Source organism: Rutidosis leptorrhynchoides, chromosome 7 (genome assembly GCF_046630445.1).
Source record: "Rutidosis leptorrhynchoides isolate AG116_Rl617_1_P2 chromosome 7, CSIRO_AGI_Rlap_v1, whole genome shotgun sequence".
In the NCBI taxonomy this organism is placed as follows: domain Eukaryota; kingdom Viridiplantae; phylum Streptophyta; class Magnoliopsida; order Asterales; family Asteraceae; genus Rutidosis; species Rutidosis leptorrhynchoides.
Window position 1 is genome coordinate 67,926,753 of NC_092339.1, and position 15,236 is coordinate 67,941,988.

Below are 15,236 nucleotides of genomic sequence, written 5' to 3' on the forward strand. Positions count from 1 at the left end.
TGAGACGATCGACTATTACCCATATAGTATCATAACCACTTGCAGTCCTTGGCAATTTAGTAATGAAATCCATGGTAATGTTTTCCCATTTCCATTCCGGAAATTCAGGTTGTTGAAGTAGACCTGATGGTTTCTGATGTTCAGCTTTTACCTTAGAACACGTCAAACATTCTCCTACGTATTTAGCAATATCGGCTTTCCTACCCGACCACCAAAAATGTTTCTTGAGATATTTGTACATCTTTCTCGCTCCGGGATGTATTGAATATCTGGTTTTATGTGCTTCCCTAAGTACCATTTCTCTCCCATCTCCAAACTTTGGTACCCAAATTCTTTCAGCCCTATACCGGGTTTCGTCTTCCCAAACATTAAGATGTTTCTCCGATCCTTTGGGTATTTCATTCTTCAAATTTCCCTCTTTTAAAACTACCTGTTGCGCCTCCTTTATTTTAGTAGTAAGGTTAGTAGGAATAATTATATTCATAGCTTTTACCCGCATAGGTTCTCTGTCCTTTCTACTCAAAGCATCGGCTACCACATTCGCCTTCCCCGGGTGGTAGCGAATCTCAAAATCGTAATCATTCAACAACTCAATCCACCTACGCTGCCTCATGTTCAGCTGTTTCTGATCAAATATATGTTGGAGACTCTTGTGGTCGGTATATATAATACTTTTGACCCCATATAAGTAGTGCATCCAAGTCTTTAATGCAAAAACAACAGCACCCAATTCCAAATCGTGAGTCGTATAATTTTGCTCGTGAATCTTCAATTGTCTGGACACATAGGCAATTACCTTCGTTCATTGCATTAATACACAACCGAGGCCTTGCTTTGAGGCGTCACAATATATCACAAAATCATCATTCCCTTCAGGCAATGACAATATAGGTGTCGTAGTTAACTTTTTCTTCAATAATTGAAACGCTTTCTCCTGCTCATCCTTCCATTAAAATTTCTTCCCTTTATGTGTTAATGCAGTCAAGGGTTTTACTATTATGGAAAAATCTTGGATGAACCTTCCGTAGTAACCAGCCAGTCCTAAAAATTGGCGTATATGCTTCGGAGTTTTCGGGGTTTCCCATTTTTCAACGGTTTCAATCTTTACTGGATCCACCTGAATACCTTCCTTATTTACTACGTGACCGAGGAATTGAACTTCTTTCAACCAAAATGCACACTTTGAAAATTTAGCATACAATTTTTCTTTCCTCAACAATTCGAGCACTATTCTCAAATGTTCTCCGTGCTCTTGTTCATTCTTTGAGTAAATAAGTATGTCATCGATGAAAACAATGACAAACTTGTCAAGATATGGCCCACACACTCGGTTCATGAGGTCCATGAACACAGCTGGTGCGTTAGTTAATCCAAACGGCATAACCATAAACTCATAATGACCGTAACGCGTTCTGAAAGCAGTCTTCGAAATATCATCCTCCTTCACCCGCATTTGATGATACACAGAAAGTAAACCATTCTTCGAATAAACTGACGAGCCTTGTAGTTGATTAAATAAGTCGTCGATTCTCGGTAGTGGGTAACGGTTCTTGATGGTAAGTTTGTTCAACTCTCAGTAGTCGATACACAACCTGAATGTACCATCCTTCTTTTTGACAAACAAAACAGGAGCTCCCCATGGTGATGTACTTGGTCGTATGAAACCACGCTCTAAAAGTTCTTTTAATTGGCTTTGGAGTTCCTTCATTTAGCTGGGTCCGAGTCTGTATGGAGCACGAGCTATTGGTGCAGCTCCTGGTACAAGATCTATTTGAAATTCAACAGATCGGTGTGGAGGTAGTCCCGGTAATTCTTTCGCAAATACATCGGGAAATTCTTTTGCGATAAGAACATCATTGATGTTCTTTTCTTCGGAATTGACTTTCTCGACATGTGCTAGAACGGCATAGCAACCTTTTCTTATTATTTTTTGCGCCTTCAGGTTACTAATAAGATTTAACTTCGCGTTACTCTTTTCTCCGTACACCATTAAAGGTTTTCTCTTTTCACGCATAATGCGTATCGCATTTTTGTAACAAATAATTTCTGCTTTCATCTCTTTCAACCAGTCCATGCCAATTATCACATCAAAACTCCCTAACTCTACTGGTATCAAATCAATCTTAAACGTTTCACTAACCAGTTTAATTTCTCGATTCCGACATATATTATCTGCTGTAATTAATTTACCGTTGGCTAATTCGAGTAAAAATTTATTATCCAAAGGCATCAATGGACAACTTAATTTAGCAAAAAAATCTCTATTCATATAGCTTTTATCCGCACCCGAATCAAATAAAACATAAGCAGATTTATTGTCAATAAGAAATGTACACGTAACAAGCTCCGGGTCTTCCTGCGCTTCTGCCGTATTAATATTAAAAACTCTTCCGCGGCCCTGCCCATTAGTATTCCCCTGATTCGGGCATTTTCTATGAATGTGGCCTGGTTTTCCACATCCAAAACAAACTATGGCGGCATTATTTGTTCCGACATTATTTGTTCTTTTAACTCTGTCATTCGTTGGTCCGTAGACCTCACACTTCGCCGCACCATGACCTTTTCTATTACACTTGGTGCAATATGTTGTACAGAACACATTCGGATGGTACTCTTCACACCTTATACATGGCTGTCTCTGCTGTTTGTTGTTATTGAAATGGTTGTTGTTGCAATTATTATTATTGTTGGGATGGTGGTTGTAGTGGTTATTGTTGTTGGGATGGTTGTTGTTGCGTCTGTTGTTGAGAAAATTGGTGCGATTGTAGTTGTGATTGTTATGTTGATTGTTGAAATTTTGACCTTTGTCACTGGTTTCTTCCCACTTTCTCTTTACTTGTTTTGTGTTGGCCTCTTCGGCCGCCTGTTCCTTAATCCTCCCCTCAATCTGATTTATGAGTTTGTGAGCCATTCAACTTGCCTTTTGTATGGAGGCGGGCTCGTGTGAACTCACATCTTCTTGAATCCTTTCTGTTAACCCATTTACAAATGCGTCGATCTTCTCTTCTTCATCTTCGAACGCTCTTGGACACAATAGGCACAACTCTGTGAATCGTCGTTCGTACGTGGTGATATCGAAACCTTTCGTTCTTAATTCTCTAAGCTCTACCTTGAGCTCATTGACCTCGTTTCTGGGACTGTACTGCTCGTTCATCAAGTGCTTGAATGCTGACCACGGTAGTGCGCAAGCAACATCTTATCCCACATGCTCGAGATAGGTGTTCCACCATGTTAACGCAGTACCTATGAAGGTATGCGTAGCATACTTTACCTTGTCTTCTTCAGTATATTTACTTATGGCAAACACCGATTGGACCTTCTCGGTCCACCGTTTTAATCCGATTGGTCCTTCGGTTCCATCGAATTCCAGAGGTTTGCAGGCAGTGAATTCCTTGTAGGAGCATCCTACACGATTTCTTGTGAAATTTGTTCCATTGTTGGATTCAGAGTTATTGTTATTTTGCATCGCAGCTTGTACTGCAGCTATATTTGCAGCAAGGAATGCACGTAAATCTTCCTCACTCAAATTCAAGTATGACGAGTAGTCGGTGTCATTTCCTTCAAAAATAGCCAAAAGAATTAAGTTAATCATATAGAATATTAAGAGTAGTTAATAGTATTTCGTAGCATAATATGAACTTATTTATAAAAGATTTTTCTTCATATTAGCGTTTTATAATTTTCATTCGGGTAGTACCTACCCGTTAAGTTCATACTTAGTAGCTAATATACAATTCAACTACTACAATTCTATATGAAAAACTGATTACAATAATATTTCGCGTTCAAATTTTTATACAATATTTTACAAACTTACAATACAGTTATTTTACATATAGCATGAAATATAGCACACAATAACTTTGATACAATGCAGTTGTGAAGTCAATTCTAGTTAAGCGCAAGTGTCAGCAAAGGTAATAAAGACACGTAATTCGTAGGTCCAGAAACTAGTCATGCATTCGGGTTTTACTAGTATTATTTCCCATCCTTGGTCTTGTGGAAAATAACCGTTGTGGTCGTTGGCAAGACAGCATGTTGTAACGTCGTCAAAAGGACGAGGGTTACGTAATGCCCAACAGCCCCGTAACAATCTAAAAACCTTGTCTCTCACTCCAACTACTGAATCCGTCACTTGTGGGAATGTTTTGTTTAACAGTTGCAATCCGATGTTCTTTTTCTCAATTTGGTGAGAAGTGAACATCACTAACCCGTAAGCATAACATGCTTCTTTAAGTTGCATGTTGGAAGCTCTTTCTAAAGAACAAAGTCCTATGTTGGGACATGTGGAGTCAAAATAGGCTCTCAACCCGTAGCGTAAAATTGCATTTGGGTTCCCCGCACTTAATGCCTTAAAGAAAACACGACGTAACTTAAGGTCTCCCCTATGTGATATACCCCATCTCTCAAAGGAAAGCCTTTTATAAACTAAGGCATGCCTTGAACATTTTTCAAATGTTCGACACACTAATTTCGCCATAAATAATTGTACCGATGAATTCTGACCAACTCTGGACAAGATTTCATCAATCATATCCCCTGGTAGGTCTTCTAAAATACTCACTTGTCTATCCTTAACATCCATTGTGTGTTTTTATACTGTAAAATAGACGAGGATTAGATTCGTAAAAGATAATTAACAAACAAAACAAGCAATTTTTACATATAATATAAAAGTACAAGCACTCTTCAATACACATATTACACATCATGGTTACTACTCTTCATTCCGACTTACTCATTTCTTCTTTCTCAGACTTGGTTCGTTTTGCTAACTTCCTAGGGATATATGGTGCTCCTCTAATGCGAACCTTCGTTTTCACAAATGGTTTAGAAAAACCTGGTGGCTTAGATGTTCCCGGGTTATAGTGAAAGTTTAAGAAATACGGGTGTTTACGGTACACCCCATCAGGATATTTCATGTTAACGTAGAGTTCATCGGGGTTGGAATTGGGTTTCTCTATTTTGATGCCTTTTCTCCTATTATTTTCTTTTGCTTTTTTCAAATTGGGTCGAGGTAATTTCTATAACATCATCGGAATTCTCATCGGGATCCGATTCATCAGAAAATTGGTAATTTTACCAATATTTTGCTTCCTCGGCGGAAACACCATTGACCATTTTTAGCTTTGGTCCATTGGTTGAGAATTTTCTTTTATTTAACCGTTTTTCTGTAGTTATTAATATTTCTTCCTCCAGAACCTCTTCTTCTTCCGGTTCCTCTTCTTCCGGTTCCTCTTCGGGAATTTGTGAATCTTCCTAAAATACATTCGACTCTTCATTATTATTAGGTGAGTCGATGGGATTTGTACTAGAGGTAGACATCTATCACACAATATCAAACATGTTAAGAGATTAATATATCATATAATATTTACATGTTAACAATATATAGTTTCCAACAAAAAATGTTAAGCAATCGTTTTTAAAGAAAACATGGTCGAATTCCAGACTCACTAATGCATCCTAACAAACTCGATAAGACACACTAATGCAATTTTCTGGTTCTCTAAGACCAATGCTCGGATACCAACTGAAATGTCCTGTTCGTATCGATTATAAACGTTTCATATTTATTGGTTTCGTTGCGAGGTTTTGACCTCTATATGAGACTTTTTTAAAGAATGCATTCATTTTTAAAACAAACCATAACCTTTATTCTATCGATAAAGGTTTAATAATTATAACGTAGATTATCAAGTAATGATAATCTAAAATATCACGCTTACACACGACCATTACATAATGGTTTACAATAATTAATATGTTACAACAAAGTAAACTCTCGAATGCAGTTTTTAAACAATATTAAACAAGCATGGACTCCAAATCTTGTCCTTAATTTAGTATGTAACAGCGAAAGCTCTTAACAATTACCTGAGAATAAACACGCTTAAAACGTCAACAAAAATGTTGGTGAATTATAGGTTTAACCTATATATTTATCAATCGTAATAATAGACCACAAGATTTCCTTTTCATTTCTCATAAATACACATCTCATATCAGGCATTTCGCAAACTGTATAGAGATAAAAATCATTCATATGGTGAACACCTGGTAACCGACCTTAACAAGATGCATATAGAATATCTCCATCATTCCGGGACATCCTTCGAACATGATAAATTTGAAGTACTAAAGCATCCGCGACATGGATAGGGCTCGTTGGGCCCGATAGATCTATCTTTAGGATTCACATCAATTAGGTTGTCTATTCCCTAATTCTTAGATTACCAGACTAAAAAGGGGCATATTCGGTTTAATAATTCAACCATAGAATGTAGTTTCATGTACTTGTGTCTATTTTGTAAAACATTTAAAAAGCTGCATGTATTCTCATCCCAAAAATATTAGATTTTAAAAGTGGGACTATAACTCACTTTCACAGATTTTCACTTCGTCAGAAAATAAGACTTGGCCACAGGTTGATTCACGAACCTATAACAATATATACACATATATCAAAGTATGATCGAAATATATTCACAACATATTTTATTATGTTTTAACGATTTAAGTTTGTTAAGTTAACAGTCCACGTTAGTCGTCCACAATTAGTTGTCCAGAGTTAGTAGTACAGAAATAAATCAATATATATGATCTCGAATTAATCCACGACCCAGTATATACAAGTCTCAGACTCGATCACAACTCAAAGTATATATATTATTTTGGAATCAACCTCAACCCTGTATAGCTAACTCAAACACTACCACATATAGAGTGTCTATGGTTGTTCCAAATAATATATATAGATGACGTCGATATGATATGTCAAAACATTGTATACGTGTATATGGTCTATCAAGGTTACATAATATATGTTAGACTACATGTATAATACAATATAAGTTATTTAAGTTATGGTTAGTATAGATTTTTGTAAATTCATCCCGTAGTCAAATTAATCATTTTTAACCAATTTTGTTTTACCCATAACTTCTTCGTTTTAAATCCGTTTTGAGTGAATCAAGTTGCTATGGTTTCATAATGAAATGAAATTTATGAAAATAAACAGAAAAAGTATAAGTTTATAGTCATAAATACAAGTTACAGGTCATTTTTGTAAGAGGTAGTCATTTCAGTCGAAAGAACGACATCTTGATGAGCATTTTGAAAAACATACTTCCACTTTGAGTTTAACCATGATTTTTGGATATAGTTTCATGTTCATAAGAAAAATTATTTTCCCAGAAGAACAACTTTTAAATCAAAGTTTATCATAGTTTTAATTATCTAACCCAAAACAGCCCTGGGTTTTACTACGACGGCGTATGTCCGGTTTTACGGTGTTCTTCGTGTTTCCAGGTTTTAAATCATTAAGTTAGCATATCATATAGATATAGAATATGTGTTTAGTTGATTTTAAAGTTAAGTTAGAAGGATTAACTTTGTTTGCGAACAAGTTTAGAATTAACTAAACTATGTTCTAGTGATTACAAGTTTAAATCTTCGAATAAGATAGTTATATATATATGAATCGAATGATGTTATGAACATCATTACTACCTCAAGTATAGTAGGTAAACCTACTGAAAATAAAAAGAAATGATCTAGAGCTTCAAAGGATCTTGGATGGCTTGGAAGTTCTTGAAGTAGAATCAAGACACAAAAACAAGTTCAAGTAAGATTTTCTACTCGAATTAAGATAGTTATAGTTATAGAAATTGAATCAAAGTTTGAATATGAGTATTACCTTGAATTAGAATGATAACCTACTGTAAGTAACAAAGGTTTTTTGATCTTAGATGATTACTTGGAATGGATTAGAAAGCTTGGAAGTATACTTGCAAACTTGAAAGTATTCTTGATTTTATGAAACTAGAACTTATAGAATTTATGAAGAACACTTAGAACTTGAAGATAGAACTTGAGAGAGTTCAATTAGATGAATAAAATTGAAGAATGAAGGTGTTTTTATGTGTTTTAGGTCGTGATATTTGGATTAGATATAAAGGATATGTAAGTTTGTTTTCTTGTAAATAAGTCATGAATGATTAATAATATTTTTGTAATCTTGCTAAATAATTCATACTAGATTACAAAGAATAGTTCCCACATGTTTGATGACTCATTAAGGGCTACTAAGAGGTGATCATTGAAGTGTATATACCAATAGTATGTACATCTAGGAGCTCTGTATTGTACGAGTACGAATACGGGTGCATACGAGTAGAATTGTTGATGAAAATCAATGAGAATGTAATTGTAAGCATTTTTGTTAAGTAGAAGTACTTTGATATGTTTCATGAAGTCTTTCAAAAGTATACTAATACATCTTAATACACTATATGTACATGCATTTTAACTGAGTCGTTAAGGCATCGTTAGTTGTTACATGTAAGTGTTGTTTCGAAACCTTTAAGTTAACGATTTCGTTAAATGTAATTAATCTGATTGTTATTATATTTAATGAGATGTTAAATTATTACATTATAATGATAACATGATGTACTAATATATCTTAATATGATATATAAATATTAAGACGTTATTACAACGATAATCGTTACGTATAGATATCGTTTTGAATTTCTTAAGTTAGTAGTCTTGTTTTATGTATAAGGTTCATTATTAATATACATAATGAGATACTTTAATTATCATTTCATCATGTTAAACATATATATATATATATATATATATATATATATATATATATATATATATATATATATATATATATATATATATATATATATATATATATATATATATATATATATATATATATATATATATATAATATCATGTCATATACAAGTTATAACGTTCATGAATCATCGGACAAACTGGGTGGTCAAACGTTAACACAAAAACCGTTTCAAATAATCAAGTCTTAACAAGTTTGATTGCTTAACATGTTGGAAACATTTATTCATGTAAATATTAATCACATATAATATATAATCATGGAAAAGTTCGGGTCACTACACTTGGAGTCTTCATTACATATCATATCAATTAAAGACATTTAATGCTCTAAATACAATGTAATCTATTTATCTTCCGCTGCAAAACTCAATAAAACGTCTCATATAGAGTCGTTCTCGTTTATACAACTGTGATTTGATATAATTAGTCACAAATACCTCAGGCCCTATTTGCAGGTGTGACACTAACTGTTGGTGATTTTAGTGTCATCAAACATGCATTTTAGTTAGTTGCGATTTACTTGAATGCAAGAGTTAGCTAGTTTTACTTAACAATGGGTTCGGAGAGTGTGGAGTACACGTCCGTAAGAGTTGGCTACTAACTAACGCGTAATTGCGGGGGTCAAGGGGGCTGCGCCCGTTTGCGGGGTCCAAGGGGCAGCGCCCCTGGCTGGGATACACCTTTTCGGTATTACAGTTTTTCCCGCCAAAAATGAAGCGATACACCCTTTCGATTTCTACCTATTTTCTATAACAGTTTTATGGACGTTTTATTCATTATTTCTGCATTCATCCAAACAGACAGAAAACACACACAATCCTCTCAGATAATTTGTTCAGTGATTTCGTTGCCAAAAACACTGATTACGTTCATGTCTTATCCCTGTAAAGATTTCGTGAAACCGAGGCAATCGTTGGGTCGAAATACTTTATAGAGAAAGTGAACACACGATTCAAGAATCAATCCGGTTAGTCAATTCATATCCAATTTCTAACACTAACTTAGTTTATTTCGTGCAGATTTATTCAAGTGTTACAAGTCTGTAATTATTCAAGTTGAAACATCAAGGTCCACACAAATCAAGTTTAGATAATTAAGATGAACACAAAGTATACAAAAGGAACATTGTTTAAGATTCAGATTAAGAACGTATTGATTTTGTGTTTAACATTATAAGAAACATATTTAAACTACCAATAGATAAATATTTTATTTTATTGGTAGTGTACGTGATGTTGATCTGCACGCTTCAAAAATATTCATCTTGAGCAATAAATACAAAATATGTCATCTTTGAAAGACTTCAATTGATCGATCAATTCTTCTTTAAACAGAAGAAAGCTCCATGATTTCCATGCGGTACACGTCGAGGCAGATTTATTTTTGCTACTGGTTCATCCCCAAACTTCTTTGCGTCAACCACTAGTACCTGCACTTGCCACAAAAATCATAATCACGTATCGGATACAAACTAGCAAAAAAATTTATTTTATTTATAATCCATACGCACATATGAAGTCTCGTTGTCTTCATCATGCGCGAATGTAACAATCCACCCATCATCTTCATCCACACCATCTGATTTTGCCACAAAAGCTGCTCCAGTGCAAAAGTTGTTTTTTAGTAACCACTGATACTCTATCTTCACATTCTCTTCACCGTGTACGCTTGAATGATTCCCATGTTCTTCAAAGTACAACTTGGCAAGTCCACCATATTTCGCTTGTCCTAAAACATACATATACATATTCAATAATAATTAGTTGAATAAATGGTATACCTGGCAAACGGGTCGGGTTGAGTTGGTTTGAGTAACATGTAAAAGCGGTTTTGGGTTGAAATGGGTCATGAGTCAAACGGGTCAAATTCTTAAACAAGTTCAAATGCACCATGTTGGGTTGGGTAATATGTCAAAACAAGTCACGAGTTAAATGGGTTCAAACAAGTAATATACTTTTACATTGGTTTTTACAGTTATTGTATTATTTTAGTGTTACTATTATATATAATATAAGAAAATATCAATATACATTATAAATATACAACCATGAACGCATTCATAAATGTTACGCAGATGAAACTTGTTAAGCTCGACCCATTTGACTTATTCACAAGACCCATTAGACCTATCTCTGTTTATTGAGCTTTGAAAATTAATACCTAAAAGACCTGTTCTTTATATTTTGTATAGAAACCAATAGGTTGGAAAGAAACCTATTGGACAATTTTTTAGGTTTTGATTTACATTGCCAGACCTAATTTCTCTGAGGACCCAGTTGACCCGAAAGCTTGACCAAAATTTAAGTGTATGGATCTTAACCCGTCGGGTATAATAAATCGGTACACGTGGCTTGAAGAACACTGTGGACTAGTTAGATTACCTGCGTTAGAGCTTGCAACAGAATCGACAACCTGAGTGTATCCATATTGATGTTTAAGACCCGTGAAATCCGCATTAATAAATGGGAAGTCCATTGAGTATTCAGTTCCCGATAAATTTCTTTCCTTTACCTCGAATGTCTCCATGTTCAATCTCCATTCCCTAACTTTAGCAAACAACATTCCTTCTTCTTTCGATCCATGGCAACTCTCATTATCATGTGAACCGACTGGTTTAAAAGTGAATGCTCTTGAGAACCAGTCATATTTATCCTGCCCCCAATCGGGTCCCGGAAGAATGGACTCATTAGCCCTACATCCTCTTACAACAACCTACTTTAACCAAATGTAGCCATATCAATATCTTTTTAAGCACCCACCACAATAATTGCGGTATTCAGTGACCATAACAATATTTAAGCAACTCATTTTCATCTTCAAAACAGTTCATTAAGTGATAACTAACACACGGTTCGATAAGGAACCACTTAATTGAGTCTGTGTTGTCACCATAACGAGGAATCACTGCAATTCTTGCATCTTTCTCCCTCTCGTACTTGATTAACCTACAAATGTTAAATGCTTATGTATGATTTATATTAGTACTACGTAATAGTAATATTTTCAATTTGTGAAGTAAATTAGTACTTACTGGCCTCCTTTCATTAACCTGTCTACGCTTAGTGTTACCATAGAATCAATTAATACAGTGTACCTAAATTTCAAACAATGACATTGCAAAATAGTTAGCTCATATCACAATTTGGCAGCCCAATCACTAACGCGATTGGAATCGATGCAACGTAACTCACTTGTTTGTAACACCAACATCGTGGAAAAAAGTACAATGATCTAGTTGCAAGTCCAATTTGTGAACAACTTCTTCTCCGTCGGCTATAGACAAAATATGATCAAATAAGATGCATAGTACAAGTACTAGAGAATATTCGCTTTTCATAGTACCTGAAATTACACCCACAACACAATACGGTTTTACTGGCTCAAATCCCACTGTTACGAGTTCCCCGGTTCCAGGTGCTTTCTAGAAAGAAAAGAGAAAGATAATTATATGTATATGTATATGTATATGTATATGTATATGTATATGTATATGTATATGTATATGTATATGTATATGTATATGTATATGTATATACATGGTGGACCTATATGGTCCTCACCAGTAGCACATGCTACCAGTGAAATACGCGATCTAGTGGAATTTTTTTTTTTTTTTTTTTTTTAGTTTTTTACTAGTAACAACTGTAGATTCTTTTGAATGACACAACTGAAATAAGCCGTCTAGTAGCATTTTCTTTGAATTTTTAACCAATGACATTAGTGACTACCATTCTTAGATTCGCCATGTATATGTATATGTTCTAGCCCACTACTAAAATAGGTAAATAAACAACATATATTATGTTCAAATTAACCTTCGGGTGGGATGTGAAAGCGCGACGCCAAGTTCCACCAGGGTACCAATTATCAATAGTTTCAAGGCTGATTATATCGATCTCTTGCGGAATAAAGTTCTCTGTTGCTGAATAGTACTTTCCAGCATGCTCAAAAACACTAGTGTTACTGGACATCTTATCTATGCCAATTCTCATCTGTCAATGTTACAATAAGAACTAAGTTACTGCAAAACAATATTTTTTTTATTAAATAAATAAAATGGACTCCCTAGTGAGCAAAAAAATAGTTACAAAAACCTTGAAGATTCACCAACCTTGTTAAAAAATAAAGCAGCAAATACAGCTATAGCATCTCCCTCTGCAATAGGAATAATAGCAGGTTTCTCCCTTTTGGATTCAATCTTATATGTATCGGTTTCGACATATCTATTCTTGTAGTACAACTTCCATTCTCCCTTTGAAGTTTTAGTGAAACGTAGAGCATGAAGCATCCCTTCTCCTTCTACCCATAAGCTATCCGTTTTTCCAAAAACGGATTCTGATTTTTTTAAACCGCCAAACAGAGGATTTGGACCTGTAACGGAGTCCAAAGATAGAGATGAAAACACATGGATTATCGGATAATAGTGTGCTTAGTTGATATGTTTTGGTGGCCAGGGAGAATTGTTTCAACCTGAAAATGTTAGCTTATTAAGGATTATTAATCAATATCCAGCCTTCTTGATTTTATGCTATACGGAGTATTTGTTTTTGGTTATCTAACTTGTGTTTTAACCATCTAGTAGGTTATATTTGTTCTAGTGGCCATGGTTAGAGCCATAATATCTCTAAGTTTAAATATCACTACTAGTAGCATATGAGAGTCAGAAACGGTCATAGAATAACATGGTTAGTCTGAATAGGTTTACCCTGTACTCATTTACTCGATTAGTGCTAGCTAGGATTTTGCTAGCATGCTTGATCCATTAAGATTTTCTTAATGGGTTCAAAAAACTATTTGATCAAACAAAACAAAAAAAAATAAAAAATGTGAATTTAATAATGGAATACCATTTCTAACGTAAATGCCTTCGGGAAAGTCTTCTGGGATTTCTCCTTGATAATAATCAACTTCTACATGTTCCCCAATCTCCTCAACTGGTGCGAAATTTTTCTGCACATAATTAAGTAGTTTTGACCAAAGGGCTTATAGCCTAGTGGTATTTGATGACCCTTTCAACCATACCAAAGAGGTTGGGGGGTTCAAGCCCTGGTGTGTGTGAGTTGCCGCTCTAAAAAAATTATGTAATTATAGATCATTGCCTTTTGAATAATTATCCATCAGCAATAATTTCCCAATTGCAAGTGATAGTTTATTATTGAGGATAATGGACACGATGACCCTTTCTCGCGCAGCCAAAGAATAAAAAATAATAATACGTACCTGAGATGGATGCATGGGTTGGTCCACGAACTGAAAGAGCGAATCGACAAGAGTGTCTAGTATTGCCATTGAAGCTGTCTTTAGTGCTATACTAGCTTCATTTTTGAAAGGTGATTTCTCCAGATTTCGTGTGACTGTCTGTTGATGAATAACATTGAAAGGATCAGCAAATAATTATGATTATAATTATTAAGATTAATAATAAAATCAGCTATCAGCGTACGTACGGATCGATCATATTAACTGGATGGTTTTGATATATGGCACTTAGAAAAATTGTGGTTTTGAGCTTGAGTTTACTAACCTTAATAGCAGTTGATACTGCAGATTTGAGGTCTGAAACTTTAAAGTTTGTAGGTTGATCATTACTAGTTGAACATCTTACAATGGGAATTAATGCACATGTTGCCATTGTCATTGCCATCTTTCTTTCTGAGTATGTGTTTTGTAAATCATCAATATATATAATCAACTTGTTCCACTACTAATAGAAAAAAAAAGGGAATAAATTAACATGTATGGAATAAAATTATTACTCCCCCCGTCTCAAATCTATTATCTTGTTTCGACTTTAACGGTCTTTTTTTGTTCAACTTTGAATTTATATTAAAGTTTATGTGTTACATAATACTTGATGAGCGTTATACCGTTAAAAAATATATTCAAAAAACAAGTCATTGATATAAATTTCATATAATAATATAAATATATAATACAAATGAAAATAATCCTTAGAATTATGGCGCCGTTCAAAAGAAAACTATTATAAGAAACTTATGTATGCATATAAGCACTTGAGAGCTATGGTTGTAGCCCGGAGGTGGATGACGAAGCATTGAAACAAGTCAGCAGCAGAAAGCAATAACAAGAACGCAATAAGTAGCAAAAACTGATTAAGAGAGTGATTGTTAGAGGTGATCGGTTAAAGGAGGCAAATCATAGTCACATCGAAAATAGAAAAAAACTTATGTATGCGTATAAACACTTGGCGGTAAATCCGTCTGTCATCAATTAATTTTAGAGTGGTAAGGAACTTAGTAAATTTATATATATATATATATATATATATATATATATATATATATATATATATATATATATATATATATATATATATATTAACAGTTAGCAACCGGGTGCTTAACATAGTACTGACAATGCTAAACATAGTACTGACAAAAAGAATTAAGTAGTACTAATTGAAGTGATGGTCACGGATCATTTTATTTACACTGTAATTAAATTATACGGAGTAATAATCAATATAATACTACTAGGTTTAAATTTCAAGGTTGGCCAGAAAAAGTTGTGATATTGTTATATAAGAAACTAAGTTCAAAGGTACATATTTAATTCCT

General features: G+C 34.3%; 1 protein-coding gene across 1 annotated transcript; it reads right to left on the bottom strand.

Annotated features, from left to right (window-relative positions):
- Positions 1-9,973: 9,973 nt before the first annotated feature.
- Positions 9,974-14,296, bottom strand: LOC139859314 (carotenoid 9,10(9',10')-cleavage dioxygenase 1-like). Its single transcript, XM_071848109.1, has 12 exons — positions 14,183-14,296; positions 13,879-14,016; positions 13,506-13,608; positions 12,770-13,029; positions 12,474-12,650; positions 12,001-12,079; positions 11,850-11,931; positions 11,690-11,752; positions 11,464-11,603; positions 11,040-11,372; positions 10,169-10,386; positions 9,974-10,087 (listed from the first exon to the last, which is right to left on the bottom strand). The coding sequence occupies exons 1-12, from the start codon at positions 14,294-14,296 to the stop codon at positions 9,974-9,976; spliced, it is 1,821 nt and encodes a 606-aa protein (XP_071704210.1).
- Between the last annotated feature and the right edge of the window lie 940 nt (positions 14,297-15,236).